Source organism: Rhinoderma darwinii, chromosome 3 (genome assembly GCF_050947455.1).
Source record: "Rhinoderma darwinii isolate aRhiDar2 chromosome 3, aRhiDar2.hap1, whole genome shotgun sequence".
NCBI lineage: Eukaryota > Metazoa > Chordata > Amphibia > Anura > Rhinodermatidae > Rhinoderma > Rhinoderma darwinii.
In genome coordinates, this window is record NC_134689.1 from 169653412 (window position 1) to 169677855 (window position 24444).

The following is a 24444-nucleotide window of genomic DNA, read 5'->3' on the forward strand; positions in this document are numbered from 1 at the left end:
TAGTAACTGACAGTACTTACTCCCCTCTATGCGCCGCACCCAACATCCCGACCCTGGATAGTGTCAGGACCTGCGCTGCGGCTGAAAAGAAGGGTACGTTTAATATTACTGTCTGCTCAAGCTGATGGGTCGGGGTCCGACTGACGGGACCCCTGCCAATCAGCTGCTTTGAAGGGAGTGCAATGCACGGACGTGTCAGCGATTCACAGTGTGAGCAAGTAAGGAAATTAAGGGGAAGCAGCGCTTGTACGAAGCGCTGCACCCCCTTCAAAACAGCTGATTGGTGGGGGTCCATCAGCTATATCATCAGGATGGGGCCTCAATGTTTAGGTGTTTAGGGGCTGGACAACCCCTTTTAAGCCTACCATGTGTTAGGCTTAGATACTGGGCCCCAGCAGACAGTAATCTAATACTGTATAATATTACTGTCTGCTGGACCCTGTATCTAAGCCTACTTCAGGCATAGATACAGGATCCAACAAACAGTATCACACATGCACATGGGCCCTGTATCTAAGGCCCTGTTCACATCAGCACTGCCCTTCCATTGAGGGGTTCCGTCTGAAATTTCCGTCGGGTTAACCCCTCAACAGAAAGGCAAACGGAAACCTTAGCTTAGGATCAATAGCGCAGTCGACAATGCAAAACAACGTAACCCTGCCACAACTGTGACAAACGGAAACCTTTAGCAACGTTTCCGTCACCATTGAGATCAATGGTGAGGGAAACGGATGCTGAGGTTTCATTTTGCCTTTCTGTTGAGGGGTTACCCGACGGAAACCTCAGATGGAACCCCTCAACGGAAAGGCTGCAGTGATGTGAACAGGCCCTTACTAATGTTCTTTTTTAGTTTTTTTACAGGTTCGGTCGTTGGACTACGTCAGATTCGAAGGCGGCTTTATTTATTCTCAATAAAATGGTTAATGAGGGTTGTGTGTTTTTTTTTTATTTCAGTAAACCTGTTTTTTCTGTGTCTTTGTATTTTTCTTAAACTTTATCACTACTGCCTACTGATTGACAGCATCCATTACTAAGTCGTGGGCTTGGTGTTAGTTGGTGCAGAGGCTAACACTAACCCCCTTTATTACCCCGGTACCCACCGCCACCTGGGGTACTGGAAAGAGCCGGGTATGATTCAGTACCCGACCATCTGTAGTGATGGCCGAGAACTGAGGCGGCCGCAGGCTGGTATTATTAGGCCGGAAAGGTCAAAAACAGTGGCCCTTCCCACCCTGGCAATGCTAGGCTGCTGCTGTGTTGTATCTGGCTGGTTATGAAAAATAGGGGGACCCCACGACATTTAAAAAAAAAAAAAAATAACTGGAAAGAACGATGTGGGGTTCCCCCATTTTTATAACCAGCCAGATACAACACAGCAGCCGCAGTCTAGAATTACCAGGGTGGGAAGGGCCACTGTTTTTGGGCTTCCCCACCCTGATAATAACAGCCTGCGGCCACGCCAGTACCCAACCATCACTACAGATGGTCGGGCACTGGATCGTACCCGGCTCTTCCCGGTACCCCTGGTGGTGGTGGGTACCGGGGTAATAAAGGGGGGTTAGTGTTAGTGTTCATGTCTAACATTAAGCCTTGTCTTAGTAATGGGCGCTGTCAATCAGCCAGCAGCTATTAATAAGGTGGTAGTAATAAAGTTTAAAAAAAATACAGACATAGAAAAAATATTTTATTAAAATAAAAATCCCACACACAACCCCCATTAACCATTTTATTGAGAATAAAAAACACCGTTATCGAAGTAGTCCTCAAATCCGACCTAGTCCAACAACCAAGGAAAACCATTCTTATTTTTACCTTTCCTGGTCCAGCGCTGGAGCCGCAATGTCAGGGAGCTGGGCCCTATATCTAATCCTATCATATGTGATACTGTCTGCTGAGCCACTGTATCTAAACCTATCATGTGTGATACTGTCTACTGAGCCCCATATCTAATCCTATCATGTGTGATACTGCCTGCTGACCCACTGTATCTAATCCTATCATGCGTGATCCTAATCCTATCATACTCTTCTGCTGAGCCACTGTAGCTAATCCTATCCATAGCTATAGGGTCGTACTGCTATAGATACGCTGTTATATATATATATATATATATATATATATATATGTGTATATATATATATATATATATATACCCACACATATACATGCACATATGCACATACATATACTTACACGCACACATTTTTATGGGGGTGGGACACATATGTATTGGGGCTATTTCCCCTGATGTTTTAAGACCTTAGTCACGCCACAGGTTGCTAGTGCTGCATAGTTGGGTCACTTAGGATACCCAGCGATGCAGCTGAAAGCTGCGGGCCATCGGCCATGAGAAGTTTGGGGGGGGCGAGAAGAACCTTTGCATCGGGGCCCATGAGCCCTTAGCTACGCTCCTGACCGTATATGGTGTGCCAAAAAAATGTACCGCACAGGGCACCATCCAACCGAAGTCCAGTCCTGTTCCTGTGTTTGTTTGCTGAATATATCTTATATCTTATAAAGAGGAAAGTTATGTGTGTGAGAGATAAGTATTTTTTTACTGGCTACTTTTCTAATACTAATGGTAAGGAAATGCAAAGACCGTTTCATTACAACATTCGTCTGTAATGGACATGTTTGGCAAAAATGTTTTCTACACCTTTAACCCCTTCCCGCACCATGGCATACATTTACATCATAGAAACTATTCAGTTCACTGCAAAATGACATAAATGTATGTCAAAGTGATGGCACTCTGACAGGAGATGTGCCCTTGCCTTAATTTTTGGATGTCGGCTGACACCTCTAGTTAACGGCTGCAGAAGTATTGCTGTGTATTATATGAGAGATCAATCTATTGTATTGTCTAGTCCGCTAAAAAAAGTTAAACAAAATGTTCAAAAAAGTAAAAAAATGAAATAATGTTTTTCCCCATTAAAAATGCTTTATTATGTAAAATAAGAATAAAAAGTAGACATAATTGGTATCGCTGCGTCCATAACAAACCAAGCTATAAAATTATCACGTTATTGAATCCGCACACGATGGTGAACGCTGTAAAAAAAAAAAAACAATGGCAGAATTTCTGTTATTTGTTTACCCTGCCTCAAAAAATCATATGTGCCCTACAATGGTACCAATGAATGCATCAACTTCTCCAACAAAATAAAGCCTTCACACAGCTCCGTCCACAGAAAAATTAAAAAGTTATGGCTCTCAGAGTGTGGCAACACAAACAAATGTATTTAGATATAGTGTTTTTATTGTGAAAAAGTAGTAACACATAAAAATAACTATATAAATTTGGTATTTCTTTAATTAGGGGCGTAACTAGATTTAAAGGTAACAGTCGCAACCGGGTCCTGATGCCTAAGGCTGGGTTCACACAACCTATTTTCAGACGTAAACGAGGCGTATTATGCCTCGTTTTACGTCTGAAAATAGGGCTACAATACGTCGGCAAACATCTGCCCATTCATTTGAATGGGTTTGCCGACGTACTGTGCAGACGACCTGTTATTTACGCGTCGTCGTTTGACAGCTGTCAAACGTCGACGCGTAAAAATACAGCCTCGTCAAAAGAAGTGCAGGACACTTCTTTGGACGTTTTTGGAGCTGTTTTCTCATAGACTCCAATTAAAACAGCTCCAAAAACGGACGTAAAAAACGCCGCAAAAACGGCGCGAAAAACGCCGCGAAAAATGCGAGTTGGTCAAAAAACGTCTGAAAAGCAGGGTCTGTTTTTCCTTGAAAACAGCTCTGGATTTTCAGACGTTTTTGGTCACTACGTGTGCACATACCCTAAGGGCGCCCAAAGGACTCTCTACCTTATAACAAGATATGATTACTATAAAAGGGCACATATTAGGTGGGGGCCCTGTTATAGATCTTGCCCTGGGGACCAGGAGCATTAAGCTAGGCCTCTGGCCGTATTTGTACTAACCAGCAGAATGAAGTTACCATGCCATTTATACCGCATGTGAACACTATAAAAAGAAAACTCAAAATTTCAAGATTTATAAAAGGTATACACTTTTTTTTCAATTCTTTTTTTTAAAGTTATACATTACATTATATGTACACCAAAATGGTGCCATTAAAAAAAATGCAACTAAGCCTGCAAAAAACAGGCCAGCATGCTGCTATGTTGATTAAAAAATAAAAAAAGTCATGGCTCTTTTGAAATGCTATAATCAAAAAACAAAAAAATCCCTATGTCCTAAAGGCCAAAATAGGCCCCATACTTAAAAGGTTAAAAACACCATAACTTGAGACTCCTGGGTCATGCTGCAAAATCTGTAACATAACGTTTAAACATTATGTGCCATTTAGGGTATGTTGACGTGGGGCGGATTTGTTGCCGAAATCCTGCAAAAATGTGTTCCATGCATATGAATGGGATTGCTTTTGCAGCATGTGCATGAATTTTTGCAAATACCATTTAAATAAATGAGACAGTCGCAGAAATTTCTGAAACTAAGCTGTCACATGTGAAGATACGTTAATAGACGCCTATGTGGAAGTGTCTGGCAGAGTGCATAATAGGGCCCCCGCAGACACCAGAGCTGAGTTGCAACTGCAATATCTGTGACCCCTATAGTTACACTTTCTGGTTGTTTTTACCAACTGTAATGTGTTTGCTATAAAACACATAGAAGCCTTTAATATATCTTCAATATAAAAGTGTATTTCCACAAACGCCACTGATTATATAAAGAGAATTCATGGTACATTAGATTGACAGACAGACTAAAAGGTAATAGTAGACAACAGTATAGCGGCAACAACAGTAAAAATACACATTTATAAAGAAAGGTTGTGAAAGTGATTAAAATAATGTTTAAATTATTCATTTTGTGCAGCGGCCATCTTGTCTGGAGTCTTCATCTTGTTTCTTTTGCATTGAAGAAGAAAGTCATAGCTCCTTTAAGGCAGGTTTTTATGTTTCTAAGTTGAGCTAGCTTTGACCTTGGTTCCCATACGAGGCTTGAATTGAAGGAACAGGGAGTGAGATAGGAAAGGGAGGGACATTCACATAGGCAATGTGAGTATGTCTCCCCCATCTTAATAGGACAATTTATTGTATGCTTGCCAAGAAAGATAAGGCACCTGCAAACCCTGATGAGTGAAGAATTATAATAATGCATTTGGAATGTATCGTGTGTCTAATTGGCTGAATTTGAAATATTGTCACATTGCCTCTGATTGGTTAACCTCAAGCCTACACCCCTTTTGAATGATATTATTGTAATGGAGTTTGGCAATAAACCTCAGAGGAGTATTTTGGGCATATCAGCAGTGTCTGTGTGTTATTCCTCCTCTCCGATATATCGATAAAACATGATTTGAAACTGGATAAATCATTGGAGGGCGGGTATCGGTTGACATACCCATTACAAATTTCAGTCTAATATATTTTGGCCCATGATTGCGTTAACACCGGTGTACCAGCCGAGTGGTACGCCAGTCTAGAGAGCAGAGTAGTAAGGTCTGTATTGCTAAAACTCTTTACTCATGTTGGAGAATATAGCCATCACTACTGAAGAACGCTCAAAAGTAATAGATCAATCAATTGGAAGGCCACGCTCCTTTTCGCCTACAGAAACAGAAAATACGTTTTTGTCAGTTAAAACGGCAGAAAAACTTTCATAATGCTGAATTCCAATTTATTATGCACAGCATTTAGAGAGATGCTTTACAGCAGCCACATGGACCAGAGGTACCTGTGAACCAGAGGAGACACATTCACTTCTATGGGAACGTTTTGTAGGCATATTCTGTGACATGTCCAGAGATCACTGTGCAGAAAGGGATAGGAGTGGAGCTGTGTCCATCACCAATTGTCAATGGTGGATCCTGTGTTATCTATATAGAGGTGTTACCTTTCATTGTAATCCTACCTGTGATGATAATGTGATGACTGCTGAGAAATGATCTTTACAGAACAAGAAATAGTGTGAGGCTCATTGGCCAGAGTGAAAACTGCAAAATTTCACAAAATAAATAAATATATAGATAATGACATAAAAAATTCAAAATAAAATCACCCAAAATGATTAATAAAATATGTTTAACATAAAAATGTCATTCAAACAAGTCATTTTCTGATTACACATTCCCTGTAAGATACTTTTGTAAAGGTCACCTTACATCGGTCAATTTTGCAACGAGCACCGATCAAGGAGACAGCTCGTTGATCGGCACTCATTTGCTCCTGTCACACTGAGTTATGGGTGGGGACAAGCGCTCGTTACTCCGATCGCTCGTCCCCATACATTATTATCATGTCGGCAGCGCGTCTCCCTGTTTACGACAACTATAACATTCTTATTTTTTTAAACTATATGATCAGCAGATGAACGAGCGTTTGCTTGTTCATCTGCTGATCGATGCCCTGTTCACACAGGGCAATTATCGGCAACGAGAGTTCTATGAATGATCCTTTGCCCAATATTTGGCCCGTGTAAAAGGGCCTTTAGGCTACATTCACACGAGCGTGACAGATATACGCTCGTGAAAAACACGTGTAAATCTGGTCAGTGTGCGTTGCGTTATTGCATCTGTGCTTTGCGAGTGGCACTCGCAAAGCACATTATTTTTATGGAATTGATGCTCAATTGACTTCAATGGGCGCGTAGGTGCGCGAAAACACACCAATATAGGACATGCAGTGGGTTTCACGCAGAGGACTCTCGCTGCGTGAAAACTCCTGCATGTGTGAACGGCCCCATTGAAATCAATGGGTCCATGTGCTGTGCGTGATATCCATGCACAGCACACGGACGAGTTTTACGTCTGAATGAGTCCATAAGGGGGTTTTACACTGTGCGATTATCGGGCAGACGAGCGTTCATATAAAGCTCGTTGCCGATAATTGCCCTGTGTAAACAGGACAGCGATCAGCAGATGAACGAGCAAACACTCGATCGTCTGCTGATTGTATCGTTTTAACCAGTTCAGGACCGGGCTATTTTGAGCCTTCAGGACCAGACACCGTTTATCCATTTTTAGCATGTGTTAGTTAAATGGCTATAACTTTTTTATTTGTTGGGCTAACGACGTGATTTTTGCGACGTTTTTTCCGTAGACAATGCAGGTTTCTTTTTTTATCATTTTTATACACACCTTTTTTGCTATTTTAGAATTTTTATTCATAAAGTTTGAAAATAATAGTAAAAAAATAAGCTTTTTTACGTTTCAGCTATTTTTTTTACCCTAAAATAGACCTTTTATTTGTAATCGTCATTGTTTACCGTAAATTTTAATATATTACATGTCTATATTAGGGTAATTGGGTCAGCGCTAGCGTTACAACAATGATTGGCGGGGGGAACGTTTTTTTGGGGTGGGTATTTTATGTGTATTTATTATTAATTTTTTTTTTGCACTTTACTTTACTATTTTTTTATTACTATGGTCTGTCCCTCAAAGGTCAAAAAAGACCTTTGGGGAACTTTATATATATTTTTTCTTTCTTTTACACCATGTTTTTCCACTGTAACTGGGGCTGCACAGCAGCCCCAGTTACAGGGGAAATCAGCCCTCTCATAGTGACGATTGTCACTTACTGGGCTGTGCTGGGTCTAGTAAGACCCAGCAGCAGTCTGTCAGTAACGGTACCCGGCAATCATTTGAACAGTCACATGATCACCGGGAGGAATAGAGACAGCGCCGCTGCTGCTGTCTCTATTCCTATGCACAGCGCTCATTGAGCGCTGTGTAAAAAGACATCGGAGAAGACAGAAGCAGCGAGAGCTGCTTTTATCCTCTCCTCAGGGTCCCCGGCAGTCACTGACAGCCAGAGACCGGACATTCAGCTACCCGATCACGCGGGCAGCAAGTTAAAACCCGAGCCGTAAAAAGTCTATGGCTCGGGTTTTAAGGACCCTGACCACAGGCCGTAAAAATACAGCCAGTGGTCGGGAACCAGTAAAAAAAGTAAAATATTATCATTGTCGGCAGCACATCCCCCTGTGTAAACAGGGAGACGCGCTGCCGACATGATAATAACGTATGGGGACGAGTGATCGGAGTAACGACCGCTCGTCCCCATCCATAGCTCCGTGTGACAGGAGCAAACGAGCACTGATCAACGATGTTGGCCGGTTTAAAAGGGCCTTTACTCTTTAACGCCCTACAGGAATTTAGTCATTGTACACAGACAAAAAATCCCCTAGCTCCTTATTACAATAGCATCTTCACATTGTAGCTGTTCTAAAGCTGAAGGTTGTCTCCACCAAAACTACTTTCTTAGACACCTGTCATAATGGCACTCTTGGGATTTTCCCTTTCAGGCCATATGTGCTGATTTTAGAAACTAACAAATTACTCAAGGCTTTACTAGGTCTGTGCTCACAGAGACAATGTTGTTAAAGTAAAAAAAAATGATCATTCCTGCGGACCAAACATTTCAATAGTAAATGAATTAGGCTTCGTTCACATATCCATTAGGGCTCCATTCCAACGTTCCATCTGAGCTTTCCGTCGGAACGGAGCCCTGACTGACACAATCGGAAACCGTAGATTTCCGTTTCCATCACCATTGTTTTCAATGGTGACGGATCCGGTGCCAATGGTTTCCGTTTGTCTCAGTTGTGCAAGGGTGCCGTCGTTTTGACCGAATGAATACCGTATCAATGTGGATGGAAACCTACGGTTTCCGTTTGTGTCTGTCAGGGCTCCGTTCCGACAGAAAGCTCAGACGGAACGTCAGAACGGAGCCCTAGCGCAGATGTGAACGAAGCCTTACTTGTCTACAGTAACAACAGTTATACAAGTGAATGTAAGACTTGTGTGTGTGCCGGAAACATTGACAGAGGCATAAATAAAATATACAGTACCGTACGCAACCTAGGCCCTCTTTGTGATATCTGAGTAAATATACTATAGGAGTGAATGAATGCCATGATTAAGAGCACCAGCCGTGCTCGAAACGCGTAGGCTCAATACACCTACCTAATACTGCCTTGACGCCAAGCCTGTTACCGAATTTTTAAACAAGTTTTCTGGATACCAATAAAATTGGGAATACGTTCCTTTTTAAATCACACCATTGCAGCGCTGGATCAAATTCTTCCTTTTGTAAATATACTATAGTCTCATGACAAGCAGAAGGTTACTCAATGGTTGGCTTCTTAGGGCATGACCACACGTGGCGGATTTCCTCCGCAACTGTCCGCATCAATGCCGCACAGAATCTGCGTTGCAGATTCTGCTGCGGATCTGCACAAAATGTGCAGTAAATTGATGCGGACTAGCTGCTGCGGGCTGCGGGAAAAGTGCTTCCCTTCTCCCTATTCAGTGCAGGATAGAGAGAAGGGACAGCACTTTCCCTAGTGAAAGTAAACGAATTTCATACTTACCGGCCGTTGTCTTGGTGACGCGTCCCTCTTTCGGCATCCAGCCCGACCTCCCTGGATGACGCGGCAGTCCATGTGACTGCTGCAGCCTGTGCTTGGCCTGTGATTGGCTGCAGCCGTCACTTAGACTGAAACGTCATCCTGGGAGGCCGGACTGGAGACAGAAGCAGGGAGTTCTCGGTAAGTATGAACTTATATTTTTTGACAGGTTGCTGGATATTGGGATCGGTAGTCACTGTCCCGGGTGCAGAAACAGTTACTGCCGATCGCTTAACTCTTTCAGCACCCTGGACAGTGACTATTTACAGACGTCTCCTAGCAACGCTCCCGTCATTACGGGAGCCCCATTGACTTCCTCAGTCTGGCTGTAGACCTAGAAATACATAGGTCCAGCCAGAATGAAGAAATGTCATGGCAAAAAAGCAAGACGTATCCGCAGCACACATAACATGTGCATGACAGCTGCGGACTTCATTGCGGAATTTAGAATCTCCATTGAAGTCAATGGAGAAATTCCGCCATGAGTCCGCCACTGCTCCGCAACAGACAGAGCATGCTGCGGACACCAAATTCCGCTCCGCAGCCTATGCTCCGCAGCGGAATTTTACGCCTCGTCTAAACGAACACTGCTAAATTAAAGTGTAAGTCAATGGACAAACGGCTCCGCTGCGGATTAACGCTGCGGAGTGTCCGCAGCGGAATTTAAGTGAAATTCCGCCACGTGTGAACCCAGCCTTATGCTGGTCATTAGGTAAGAAGATTTCCCTATCTGATCCTGGTTATCCTGCTGTGCAGGATTTATCAGTTCCGGGTTTCAACTGTGTTCACACAGTGCATAGTAAACAAACCAAATAACTATAAAGTAGGAGACATACTGATAAGTCTCTAGCATTTTGACTGTAAAATATAATTGTGGGTGTTTCTCCCCAATATAATCATTTATTTTCATATAGGAACTACTGTATTTGACAGTCACCTCTGTTACCAGTCATTGTTTTCCATAGAATATTGTCACATACTGCTTGGGCAACATATATTGAAAAATTTATTTTTGCTGTATGACCACAGAGCTCAGAGCAACACGTGAGCAAAGCAATGCCATAGATTATCCCCTTAATGACCAGGTCTTTTTGTGCGTTAATGACCACGGATTATTTTTTGTTTTTTCACGGTCGCATTCCAAGAGTCGTAACTTTTTTTTTATTCTGTCGACATAGCCGTATAAGGGCTGTTTTTTTGTATTTTTAAAGTGCATAATTTTTGGATGCATATAATATATCAATTACCTTTTAGGGGAGAATTGAAAATAAGCAGCTATTCCAGTATTGATTTTCACGTTATAAATTTACGCCATTTACTATGCAGCGTAAATAACATGTTACCTTTATTCTATAAGTCGGCATGATTACGGGGATAACAATTCCATAAAGGTTTTATATGTTTTCCTATGTTTGCACAATAAAAAAACCTTACAAATTTTTACTAGTTTTTGCATCGTCGCATTCCAAGAGCCGTAACTTTCTTATTTTTCCGTCGATGTGGCCGTATGTGGGCTTGATTTTTGCGGGGAAAGGCGTAGTTTTCATTTGTACTATTTTTGGATACATGGGACTTATTGATTAACTTTTATTTTATTTTTCATGGGGGGATTAGGAGGAAAAAAATAACTGCAGTTAGGTGACACATAGTGTACCCTAATAGGAGGCTTACGACCGTAAAAACGCCCGTAATTACGGCCCGTAATTACGGGCCCATAGACTTCTGTTGGCCACGGGTACATTCCCATTTGCGTACGGGAAGGTGCCCGGGCTGTTGAAAAATATAGAACATGTCATATTTCAGGCCCATAGAAGTCTATGGGGCTCCCGTAATTACGGGTGGCTACGTTTGTGCACCCGTAATTACGGGAGCATTGCTAGGCGACATCAGGGGATTTAAATTTTTGAATAAAGAGAAGCAGAGAAAATGGCGTCTGAGCGTCTGGCGTCTGAGCGATCATGTGACCCTTTTAAGTGGTTTGGACATGATTGTGACATCATTTCCAGCCCCCCTTTTTTACAGGTCCATAAATACAGGTGGAATACAGATGACAACGGACCCGTATTTACGAGCACGGGTCCGTAAATACGGGTTAAAAATGTGTGACAACGGACCCGTGTTTACGGCCAGTATTTACGGGAGGGAAAAAATACGGTCGTGTGCATGGGGCCTTACTGATCAGACAGCCCTTGGGTCCTTTCTAGGATGCCAGGGCAGACTGCAGAGGGATACCCCGGTCTCCGATTGCAGCAATCTAGGGGTTAAACAGCTGGGGGAATGTTTTCCTATCCCAGCTGTACTCAAAAGGGTTCTCTAAGTACAGGAGCTATAAGTTACAGCTCCTGCTTAGAGGATAAACGCTTATCAGCCTCTTCTACAATGACACTAAAAGGCATCGCTGTAGACTGGGGACCCATACCACCTGCCGTCGAAAGACACTGGGTGGTCGGGAAAGGGGTTAAAGACTATGAGAGGATGCGATGTTGCGACATGCAGTAAGTGCTCTCACTGTTTCATACACCAATTCATCTCATTCAGATATCTCATAGACCATGGCTATATGATGTCACTTTGTTTACATATCTATATATTCTCTATGACTTTATGGTGCACACATAGCACATCCAAACATCTGCACAATCTCAGCCTTGGGACCAATTTCTCAATGCAGGTATATTACAGAGTAAAAGCACATTTAGTGTTCAGCATAATTTACATAAATTTCTGCAAAAAATATGTCACATGTGAAGACATTTGTAGGCCAGGATAAGACACGCAGTTTTGTTGCAGTTTTTTTTAGCCAAAGCCAGAAGTGGATCCAAAAGGAAGGAAAAGTATAAAGAAAATACTGATACATATCCTTTCTTTTGTGTCCACTCCTCTGGCTAAAAAAATGTAACCAAAAACTACACCAAATCTGCGTGTGTGATCCTGGCCTTATAGTATCCTATGTAATGCAGAGTACCCTTTTAATAAATAGAATGGATGTACCTCGTCATACTCAGCAACAGTAAACTTCCATCAATTTCCAGACACTATTCCCATTTGCTTTCAATTATCAAAATGTATTTGGTTGTGCATCTGTGTGTGACTGATGCAGTGTGTGAAGACTTTAGATTGTAAGCTTCAGTGAGGCGCTGTCAATGTGGATGATACATCCTCTATACAGTACTAAGAATGTATTAGTCCTATATAAATAATGATAATAATAATCCATTCCATATGTAAGGACCTACAGAAGGTGTGGAGTTTTACTAGATGCATTCCTGCTGTAATGCAGTTCTTCAGCACACTATAAATGATATGTTATAAGGAATGAGGAGTCAATGTCTTTCTATTTCTCTACAGTAAATTTATTGCTGATCGTGAAAGCAGAAGAAGTCTTACTAACAGTCACCTGGAAAAGAAGAAATCCTGCGATGATTATGTAAGTGTCCTTGTTCTTTTATAACATATAGTAGATGCTCCTATTCATGATACAACTTCTGAATTTTGATATCCTCATGAGAAGTGATATTCATATAATACAATAGAAAGGAAAAAATTAATGTTGATAATTGTTATTATACAAAAGATATATACTGTAGATATAGACTATCAAAGTCTCCATTAGTTTCATCTTAGGGCCGGTTCACATGTCATGTTTTTTCACTACGTTTAGCATGCGTGTTGGGAAAGCTCCCTACGTATACATAAACGTGTCTAAAGGACTTCATTAGCCCGACATAGTCCAAAAGAGTGTTCTTTTGGCCTAACTTTTTTTGGCGGATGGAATAACATAGTATACTATGCTATTCCATCCTGAAGAATCCCGCAAAAAAAGTATACTGCACGGTATCCGTTTTTTCTACAAAGAAGACCATGTGTGTGGGATGCCACTATATGGGTACAGCTTTACCAGGGCCGGTATCCCCAGGAAGAGCATCATGTAGCGCTCAGCTCAGGGATTCCGGCCCCGGGTAGCCCTTGACGGCCCTGGGGTAGCCCTAACGTCACTGTCCATATATGGACTGTAACGTCGGGGCTTTTCCAGTCCCGGAGTCCCCGGCCAGAGCGCTACCGGGTACTCTGTAGTTGAAAGCCCCTGACATCACTCTGGCTGAGGATTCTCGCATAACAAATCCCCTAACGTCACCATCCATATATGGACAGTGACATCAGTGGTTCCGCTAGTATCAGAATCCCCAGCCAGAGCGTTTCCGACACTCTGGCTGAGGATTCTCGCATTACAAAGTCCCTAACGTCACTGTCCATATATGGGCTTTCCCAAGACAGGAGTCCCCAGTGATGCTCTAGCCGGGAACTCCATCGTTGAAAGCCCCTGATATCACTGTCCATATATGGACAGTGACGTCAGGGGCTTTACCCAGGCGGAAGTTTGCATTCAATGGGGCTTTGTGTAAAGCATGCTGGGGGGAAACCCACTCTATAATGAGGCAGCTGAGTCTGCACTATGGTGCCCAACAGGATTTTCAGTATATTTGGCATGTATATTCCTCAGAGGTGTATCTAAGAATGTAATGACATTTACAATTATCTTTATACTGCTATTATTTTGAATGTAATTCTAGGAACATTTTTACTTTCTACAGAGTCCAGGCGCAACATCCATAGGAATGTCTGTCTTTAACTTGAGCAATGCTATTATGGGGAGCGGAATTCTTGGCTTGGCTTTTGCTTTGGCAAACACAGGAATTGTCTTGTTCGTGTAAGTATCCATATCTAAAAGTTGTTATAATACACAAAATGTTTCATTATATAAGATAAACACTAGTGATAGTTTATTTGTTTTTGTATTAACGTTTGCTACTCCTTTTTATGCCGGTGGCAAAATGGCCTTCCAAATTCTCTTATTTTGGCACGGGGTCCTCCATTACCTAAATAGTTTTTTAAGGAACTCCTATGTTTTTTGTAGATACAGTATTTGACAAGAAACTGTGGTCTCTCCCTTGACTGACCCATAATGTGGTAAGACTACAGTATGTCAGCATCATATGCATATACCCCATTTTTGTGCATTTTAGAATGTTTCAGACTTTTCTGAAGCTTTTGGCTCTCCATCACTAATTTAGCCAATACGTATGAGACCTGAAGCGCGGGTGTTGGGGAGAAAATTACAAAAAAGTTTTAACAAAAAAGTTCTGATTCCGGCATTGCTGGTACAAAAAGAGAGAATAAAGTCAGTTTCTCACTAGCAAATTGCAAAAATAGATTAAAGGGATTGTCTGATACTTTAAAAAATAAAATAGACTCCTACATATGTTCTAAACTAAAAAAAGAAGCAATTTTCAACTGTTAAATCCCCTGCTGCTCCAGTGCCAATGCTCAGGTGGTTCCCACCGTTTTTTGTTTACTTTTTCTGCAGCAATGACTTGCCGTACATCCACGTGAACGCTGCAGCCAATCACTGAAATCAGCAGTGATGCTAGCCAGTGGCGGATCATCATTAGGGTGGATCGGGCGGCCGCCCGGGGTCCAAGGCTCCCCGGGGGCGCACGGCCGCCCGAATCCCCTCATGCCCGGTGGCGTCGCTAGCACCGGAGGGAGCTCCGGTGCCAGGACCGCACCTGTCATGAGGCAAGGTGAGCTTCTGTCCTACTTAGCACCGTGCTCTGTGCTGAAACTCCCCCTCCAGCCCCCTTCCCTGATCTACATATCTCTCCTCCTGCTGCTAGCAGTCGGGACATGGGGAGGGGAGACTGTCTGCGGGCTCTGTGTCGGGCTGTGAGCAGGAGAAACGCTGTGTGAAGACTCCCACTACATCAACCTGCTGAACGCCCTTCACAAATATCCTACATAAAAGGTAAGTGCATGTGTGTTTACAATGTGTACTTTATATGTGTATAATGTGCATACTCGTGTGTTTACAATGTGTACTTTATATGTGTATAATGTGCATACTTATGTGTGTTTACAATGTGTACTTTATATGTGTATAATGTGCATACTCATGTGTGTCCTGTGATGTGTGTGTGTGTGTGTGTGTGTGTGTGTGTATATAGTGTGTGTATGTATGTGTGTGTGTGTATATATATATATATATATATATACATACCAGCAGAGAGAGACAGCAGCACTCGGTTTCCAAGCAAAAGTAGTTCAGCAATGAAAGGGTGCCAGCTGATAGTCCTGATCCAAAGACCATGTAGATATCCCAGAAATAAATCCAGCAGCACTCCGATAATCAAGGTGAAAAAAAGTGGTTTATTGTGCCAACATGGCAAGTGCAACGTTTCCGTCCCACCTTGGGACCTTTTTCAAGCAAAAAGGTCCCAAGGTGGGACGGAAACGTTGCACAATAAACCACTTTTTTTCACCTTGATTATCGGAGGGCTGCTGGATTTATTTCTGGGATATATATATATATATATATATATATATATATATATATATATATACACAAATGTGTGTATATATATATATATATATATATATATATATATATATATATATATATATATATATATATATATTTCTGCAGCAATTCCGCAGAAACTAGCAGAAATTCCGCTGCAGAAAAAAAGCACCATTTCCTGCATTTTTTCTGCAGAAAATGGTGCGTATTTTGCTGCGTTTTTCTCAATATTGGGAGACGGTAACATCTCCTTTGAAAAAACGCAGCAATTCAGTCCAGTTTCCGCAGCAGGAATTGACATGCTGCAGTACGAGAAATACGCACCGCAGGACAAAATGTCTGGTCGGAAATTTTACGCAGCGTCTGGATGAGATTTGGTAAATCTCAGTCACTTTGCCACTACTGTGTTCTGCATATTTTCCGGGCGGAAAATACACAGCAATTCCGTTGTGTGGACAAGCCCTAATACAGTAGCAGCAGAGTAGATTAGATGTGAACAATTCTCATCCACACGCTGCGTAAATGATAAGTGGGGAAAAAAATCTCCGAAATTGACCTGCGGTGCATTTTTTTATTCCGCAGCATGTCAATTGTATTTGCGTAAACGCTGCTCAAATAGCAGATGTTATGTAAAAACGCAATTTTGAAAAAATAAAAATCTTATACTTGCCCAGAATTCAGTTTCTTGGTCCAGGCCAGCCTCCTTGGATGACGTTGCAGCCAATCTCAGACTGCAGCAGTCATATGGGATAAAATGTCATCCCAGGGCTGCAGTGTAGCGACGCTGTGTTGCACTATATACAAGGGGGGGAGCGCTGTGTGGCACTATATATAAGGAAGGAATCGCTGTGTGGCACTATATACAAGGGGGGAGTGCTGTGTGATGCTATCTATAAGGGGCTGTGTGACGCTCTCTAAAGGGGGTTGTGTGTGTGTGACGCTCTCTACAGGGGGCTGTGTGTGTGGCGCTATCTACAGGTGTGTGGCGCTATCTACAGGGGGCGTGTGTGTGTGGCGCTATCTACAGGGGGGTGTGTGGTGCTATCTACAGGGGGTGTGTGTGTGGCGCTGTCTACATGGGGAGTTGGCGCTATCTACAGGGGGCACTGCATATGTGGTGCTTTACTTTACAGTGTGTGACACAATTATATTCAGGAGCGCAGTGCATGGTAATATTATATTTAAGGGCTGCAGAAATGGGTCATGGCCAGGAGAAGTCGTCATGATCTCTGGACCGGATGGAGAAGAAAAGAGGAAAAAAAACTACTAGCATCTGAGACGTCGTCACCTGTGAGTCATTGGATTTGTAGAGAATCTGTCCCCTCTCCTGACATGTTTATTATAGGAAATCCTTGTATTCCACATAACATCTTTGTGCAGTCCAGGACTGATAGAAAAATTGGTGTTACCATTCCCCTTGTCAGGAGGATGTGTCCCTGCACAGTGTGATACTGTCAGTATGTAGGGACACAGCCCTGTGAAAGGGGAATCGTAACATCCATTTGTTAATGCTTGTGCAAAAAGGTAATGTTAGCAATAGTTACGGCGCGGCAGGATGGCAGTGGAGAAGGGGGGCCCAAGTTTGGGTAACAGCCCAGGGCCCATGGTTTTCTTAATCCGCCACTGATGCTAGCATGTGTGTCTCGTCACTGTTGAGGTCAATGATTGGCTGCAACAGTCGCGTGGACTGCATGGGTGCTGGAGTGGCACAGGATTTAACAAGTGAGAATTGTTTATTTTATTATTTTATAACACAGCCCATTTAATATCTTAAACTGTCGGACAACCCCTTTATTATCCAAATAGTAGACACATGTTTAAATTCTGGTTGTAGGTATACAATTTGCGTATCACATTTAAATGAAGGTATACATCAGTGAATGCTACAGAGTTTGGTGTATGGGTGATCTTGAGTTGCAAATATAAACTGAATAAGATCGATCAGATAAAATATTCCAATGCAGGTCTCTACTTTGTGCTACTAGCCTACCTGGGAAAGGGCATTATAAATTGGAATTTAAATTATATAGAAGGATTTGCTGAATGTGCACCTTACAGACTGCTGAAAGCGGAGACACCAAATATCCTTTTGTTTATGAACCCTCTACCCCAGACATGGGCAAACTACGGCCCGCGGGCCACATACGGCCCGTTAGGCTTTTTAATCCGGCCCGCCGAACTTGTCCAAGATATATCCGTCCTCAGCAGCTGCTAGTTCGCGCAGGAGGACGGATATATCCGTCCTCTGATCGCGTGGGTACTGACAGTTTACCCACGCGATCAGCGGCAGGAGCACGGCTGTTATACACAGCCTGGCTCCTGCTGCAACTGCCGGAATCGAAGCACGCGCCGATTCCGGCAGTTTAACCCATTAAATGCCGCTGTCAACAGTGACAGCGGCATTTAATGTGTTTGACAGAGGGGGGAACTCCCTCTGTCTCCCGATCGGCGCCCCCGCAAACAAATCGCGGGTCGCCGTCGGGTTTCCATGACAGCCGGGGGTCTAACAAAGACCCCCAGGTCTGTCTTCAGCATCTGCCTGTTAGGCGATGCCGGAGGCATGACCTAACAGGTTGCCTGTCAGTTTTACACTGACAGGCAATAATGCTTTGGTATACGAAGTATACCAAAGCATTATATATGCGATCGGCATATCGCATAGTGAAGTCCCCTGGTGGGACTAAAAAAAACAAAGTAAAACCGTTAAATAAAGTTTGTGAAAAAAAAAATAAAAAAAATTACAGTCAAAGTCAAATAAAACTACTTTTTTGCCCCAAAAAGTGGTTTTATTTAATAAAACGGTCAAAACAAATCACACATACACATATATGGTATCCCCGCGATCGTAACAACTTGACCAATAAAATGAACACATTAATTAAACCGCCGGATGAACGGCGTCCAAAGAAAACGCAAAAAACAACGGCAAAATTCTCTCTTTTCTCCCATTCCCCCCATAAAAAATAAAATAAAAGTTCATCTATAAGTCCTATGTACCCCAAAATAGTACTAATGAAAACTACACATTGTCCCGCAAAAATCAAGCCCACATACGGCCACATCGACGGAAAAATAAAAAAATTACGCCTCTTGGAACGCGGCGATGCAAAAACAAGTAATTTTTTTCTAAAAGGGTTTTTATTGTGCAAACGTAGAAAAAACATATAAAACCTTTACACATTTGGTATCCCTGTAATCGTGCCGACCCATAGAATAAAGTGAACATGTTATTTACGCTGCATAGTAAACGGCGTAAATTTATAACGTGAAAATTAATGCTGGAATAGCTGCTTATTTTCAATTCTCTCCTAAAATAAAGTTAATAAAAGTTAATCAATATGTTATAAGCATCTAAAAATGGTACAATTACAAAATACAACTCGTCCCGCAAAAAACAAGCCCTTATACGGCTATGTCGACGGAATAAAAAAAGAGTTACGACTCTTGGAATGCGACCGTGGAAAAACAAAAAATAATCCTTGGTCATTAACGTGCAAAATGGCCCGGTCATTAAGGGGTTAATGTGGCGCGTATTTCTCTTTATTTCACTTTAATTTTCACTTCGTTTCACGTCACCATTAAGCCCTTCGGTTTTCAAAGAGTACAATATCAGCCGTCACTTTGCCACGAAGCATGCAAACTATGCTAGCAAGCAGTCAACACAAGAACGGGCGGCTACTGCTCAGAGGTTGGCAGCTAATTTACAGAGTCAACAGAACTTTTTTCTTGATAAATCACAGTGCGTATGTTATTTTAATCTATTTACATTTCCTCCTCCCAGTATCTGCGAAATAGTATGTAAATGCCATATCTTGCATATTCCTTGAGACAAATTTATTAACTGATAAGGGCTATTTTTCACATTTGAAAGACAGTTAATAAATTGGGTTGTAGTGTTCTTACTGTGCTATGAGGTTTGCACACACTACATGTAATGCTTTAGTATATCCGGCCCAAACACTCCCTCCAAATGCTCCTGGCCCGGCCCCTCTGTCAAATTTTAGAACCCATTGTGGCCCGCGAGTCAAAAAGTTTGCCCACCCCTGCTCTAGGGTAAAATATATTCATACACCTGAAGTGCGTCAGAGCCTGTACGGCATTGCACAGAGGCTGTACAGCTCCGAACTAAGTCAGTTATGCTACATATCCCACGTTATCTATCTTAGGGCTACTGAGGCAGGTGCAACATTCAGCATAGTGTGCTTTACACGTCCTCTGTTTTCTTGTTAGACCATCAGGTTGGCAGAACCACAAACTTTTCTGGCAATCTGATAGGCAGTCAGATGATGTTTGAGAACAGTGTATCTTCATCCAGCAACATGATAGAAATAAAAGGGCAGGACGCGCGTCATCTTCAGGACTTAGGGGAGCATTTAAATGAACATATTTTAGCAGACATATATTTAATACATTGTGTATTTAAAAGGGTCACCATTGGGCAACAATCAGTTCTTCTTTTTCACTGCAATGTTAGGACGTCATTTCGCAAGAAAATGTTTGAAAAATTGACGTTGACATTTTTCCCCATTAATTGGTAATACTGACGCTGCACCATTTTCATAACTACTTTAAGGATGGATTCATACATGAAGATTTTAGGTTGGTTTGATCACTGCAGTATTTTATTTCAGAGGGCACATAGGTAATGTTAGGGAATATTAATTTATAAATTCCCATTCACATAATAGGGAAGATTTACTATGCAAATTGCGCCACAAAGTACAGTAAATGGCGTATGCCAAAATTATTATGCTTTTTTAGACATTTTTTATGTCTACTATGACAGTTTTGAAAAGTGTATAAACAAAGGATGCTAAGACGAGCAGTAAACCAAAAACATGCACAAATTTTGTAGTCCAAAATAAATGTGTTTATGCCTGCCATGAGGTGGTGTAGGGAACAGAAAAGTGTCTAATATGTCTAGTGAATTGCACCAAATTTACTTGTAAACTCAGACATCTTACGATACTATTGATAAATTTGCCATATTGTGTTTTTTCCTCTCAGGTGTTGTGTTGGATAAAGAGTATGCTCTTTTTTTGTTTTGCTTTTAATCACATTATGACCTAGGTGGGATGTTGTGTAGTGTTCTTCCACTTTGAATGGAAAAAAATGCTAATATAGAAAGGTGGATTTTTTTGTTGTTTTGATGCTATAGAGGAATGGACTTTCCCATTGTAATTAATCATCACAGATTTTTTACAGACTCCCTAAAGAATAATTAGTTGGCTGCACTGTTTACTAGTAGTTTTAAGTACTGTTTATAATAGTTTATATGTTTAATAATTGAGGACACAGTTGACAGCTGTTTTGAGTAGAAGCGCTGGTGCCATGTATAGGTATGCGCCACCAACATTTCTAGTCTCAGCTGCCAATTTTCAGAATTTAGATTTCAATAATATATGTTTGTGTTGTTTCTATATCTATATTTGTTTGTGTGCTTGTGTGTGTTGTACTATCTATAAGAGTTTTCTTCACTAACTGTCACCTATGTCCTTATGACATAATATGTATTATCATAAGATTTTAAAAAACATTATAAAGAAAAATATATCTATAAGTTCATTTGTATTGTATTTTTTCCTTACTTGTATTTTTTTTTTTAATTGATGACAATGTGCAGAAACCTGAATCATTATTGTGAAATCACAAGCATATTCATGTTTTCTATGTGCTAACATTCCAGGACTGTTAATGTGCATTTCCAAATGGAGGTCTTTGACATTGTGTATGACAACGCTTCCCCCTAAGGGCATGTTCACATGTGGCGGAATTGCTGTTGAATTCCACTGCGGACAGTCCGCAGTAGAAATCTGCAGCAGCCTTTTTTACATTTGTTTCTAGAAATTTTTAGGAAACTTAGTTCAGATGTTGCAGAAAATAACTGCGGAATTTAGGCTGCAGTGCAGAATTTTCCCTCCGCAGCATGCACATTTTGTTGCGGAGAAGCAGCGGAATTTCACTGTGGATTTCAGCCTTTGCAATGCAAAAACGTAAATATTTGGCAAGTCCGCCGTAATATCCGCAACGTCTGAATTACCTGTCAAATATGCAAATGTTGTTGCAGATTAGTTGCATAATTGCCATGAATCTGCACCAACATTTGCTGCAGAAAAATTCTGCCATGTCTGAACGTGACCTTACAGTGATCTACTCTGTAAGGGCATGGCCAGACGTGGCGGAATTGCTCTGGAATTCCGCTGCGGACACTCCGCAGTGGAAATCCGCAGCGGACCCGTTTCTCCATTGCCTTCCACAGCTTTTTAGTAGGGTTCGTTTGCACGTTGCGGACAATTCCGCTGCGGAGCATAGGCTGCGGTGCGGAATTTGGTGTCCGCAGCATACAATGGTGGTTGCGGACGTGTGGTGGACTGGTTGCGGACTCATTGCGGAATTTCTCCATTGACTTCAATGGAGATTCAAAATTCCGCAATGAAGTCCGCAGATGTTATGTAGATGTTATATGTGTTGCGGAGCGTATTGGTTTTTTAACATGACATTTCTTCATTCTGGCTGGACCTATGTGTATTTCTAGGTCTACAGCCAGACTGAGGAAGTCAATGGGGCTCCCGTAATTACGGGTGACTACGTGTGTGCACCCATAATTACGGGTGACTACGTGTGTGCACCCATAATTACGGGTGACTACGTGTGTGCACCCATAATTACGGGAGCGTTGCTAGGCGACGTCAGTAAATAGTCCAGGGTGCTGAAAGAGTTAAGCGATCGGCAGTAACTGTTTCTGCACCCTGGACAGTGACTACCAATCACAATATACAGCAACCTGTAAAAAAAATAGAAGTTCATACTTATCGATAACTTCCTGCTTCTTCCTCCAGTCCGGCTTCCCAGGATGACGTTTGAGTCTAAGTCACGGCTGCAGCCAATCACAGGCTGCAGCGGTCACATGGACTGCCGCGTCATCCAGGGAGGTCAGGCTGGATGCCGAAAGAGGGACGCGTCACCAAGACAATGGCCGGTAAGTATGAAATTCTTTTACTTTCACTAGGGAAAGTGCTGTCTCTTCTCTCTATCCTGGACTGATAGAGAGAAGGGAAGTACTTTCACCTCAATACGCAACAGCTAGTCCGCATCAATTTAATGCCCATTTTGGGCAGATCCGCAAAACAGAATCTGCAACGCAGATTCTGTGCAGCATTGATGCGGACAGTTGCGGAAGAAATCCGCCACGTCTGGGCATGCCCTAATGGGAAGTTTTGTCTACAGACAAAGAGCTGCTAAGGAAAAAACACGGACAAAATAGGCTGTGGTTCTTTAAAAAGCTGTCCAGCTCCATTTCCATATTTGAATAATGCAAATTATGTCACTGTCAGTTTGTAGAAAAATGCATATATGAAATATGTTTTCAGTGCAAAATTATTACATCACTTAAGGCTGGGTTTACATCTGCTTTGGGCTTCCGTTCTTCAATTCCGTTCGACCTTTCCGTTGGAGGAGCTGGTGAACGGAAAGCCAAACGGAAATTATAGCTTCCGTTTGCATTACCATTGTTTTCAGTGGTAATACTTCCGTTGCAAATAGTTTCCGTTTGTCTCCGTTCTGTAAGGTTTCCTTTTTTTTGGACGGAATCAATAGCACAGTCGACTACACTATTGATTCCGTCAAAATAACGGAAATGTTACGGAACGGAGACAAACGGAAACAATTAGCAACGGAAGCATTACCATTGGAATCAATAGTAATGCTAACGGAAGGTATGGTTTTCGTTTGGTTTACGTTCAGTGGCGTAACTACCGCCGTAGCCGCCGTAGCGACTGCTACGGGGCCCGCGGCATGAGGGGGCCCGTGTCGCCCGCCGGCACGAGCCCCCACCATGGCCGCAGGCTCCGCTAGCTGCCGCTATGGCTGCTACAGCGGGACGCCACTGAACACTACGGCAGAGCAGGGAGGTTTCTCCCCGCTCTGCCATTAAACAAAAGACATGTATCCCCTATCCACAGGATAGGGGATACATGTGTGATCGCTGGCAGCGATAAGGAGAACGGGGGACTGAAAGTCCCCTGAAGTTCTCCATCACAAACCTCGGACTTCCGGGGTCTGTGTCGGCTTCTACGCGGTTTATCCGTAGAAATGAATGGAGCGCCGGTCGCGCTTGTGTGCATGCGTGACCAGCGCTCCTTTCAGTTTTATTGAGCTGCCGACACAGACGCCGGAAGTTAGAGGTTAGTGATGGAGAACATTAGGGGACTTTCAGTCCCCCGTTCTCCCTATCGCTGCCAGCGATCACACATGTATCCCATATCTTGTGGATAGGGGATGCATGTTATTTGTAGGACACACTATAGGTCGCATTTTTTTTGGGGGGGGTGACGCTGTATGGTGTTCCCTGCAGGGGGGGCGCTGTATGGCGTTCCCTGCAGGGGGGGCGCTGTACAGCGTTCCCTGCAGGGGGGGGCTGTATGGCGTTCCGTTCAGGGGGGGCGCTGTATGGCGTTCCCTACAGGGGAGGCTGTATGGCGTTCTATACAGGAGGGGGCAGTATGGTGTTAGCGCCATACACCCCTCCTGTAGATAACGCCATACAGTCCCCCTGTAGATAACGCCATACAGTCCCCTGTAGATAACGCCACACAGTCCCCTCTGTAGATAACGCCACATAGCCCCCCCTGTAGATAACGCCACACAGTCCCCCCTGTAGATAACGCCACACAGTCCCCCCTGTAGATAACGCCA

The 24444-nt window shown here is 42.6% G+C and overlaps 1 protein-coding gene across 1 annotated transcript in view; it reads left to right on the forward strand.

The window, feature by feature from the left end:
* The window catches only part of SLC38A1 (solute carrier family 38 member 1), a 114257-nt gene that overhangs the window by 14830 nt on the left and 74983 nt on the right, over positions 1-24444 (forward strand). Inside the window, exons 3-4 of the mRNA XM_075857025.1 lie at positions 12744-12822; positions 13988-14103. Of these exons, the coding sequence (XP_075713140.1) occupies positions 12744-12822; positions 13988-14103 (195 nt within the window). The remainder of the gene's footprint in view (positions 1-12743; positions 12823-13987; positions 14104-24444) is intronic.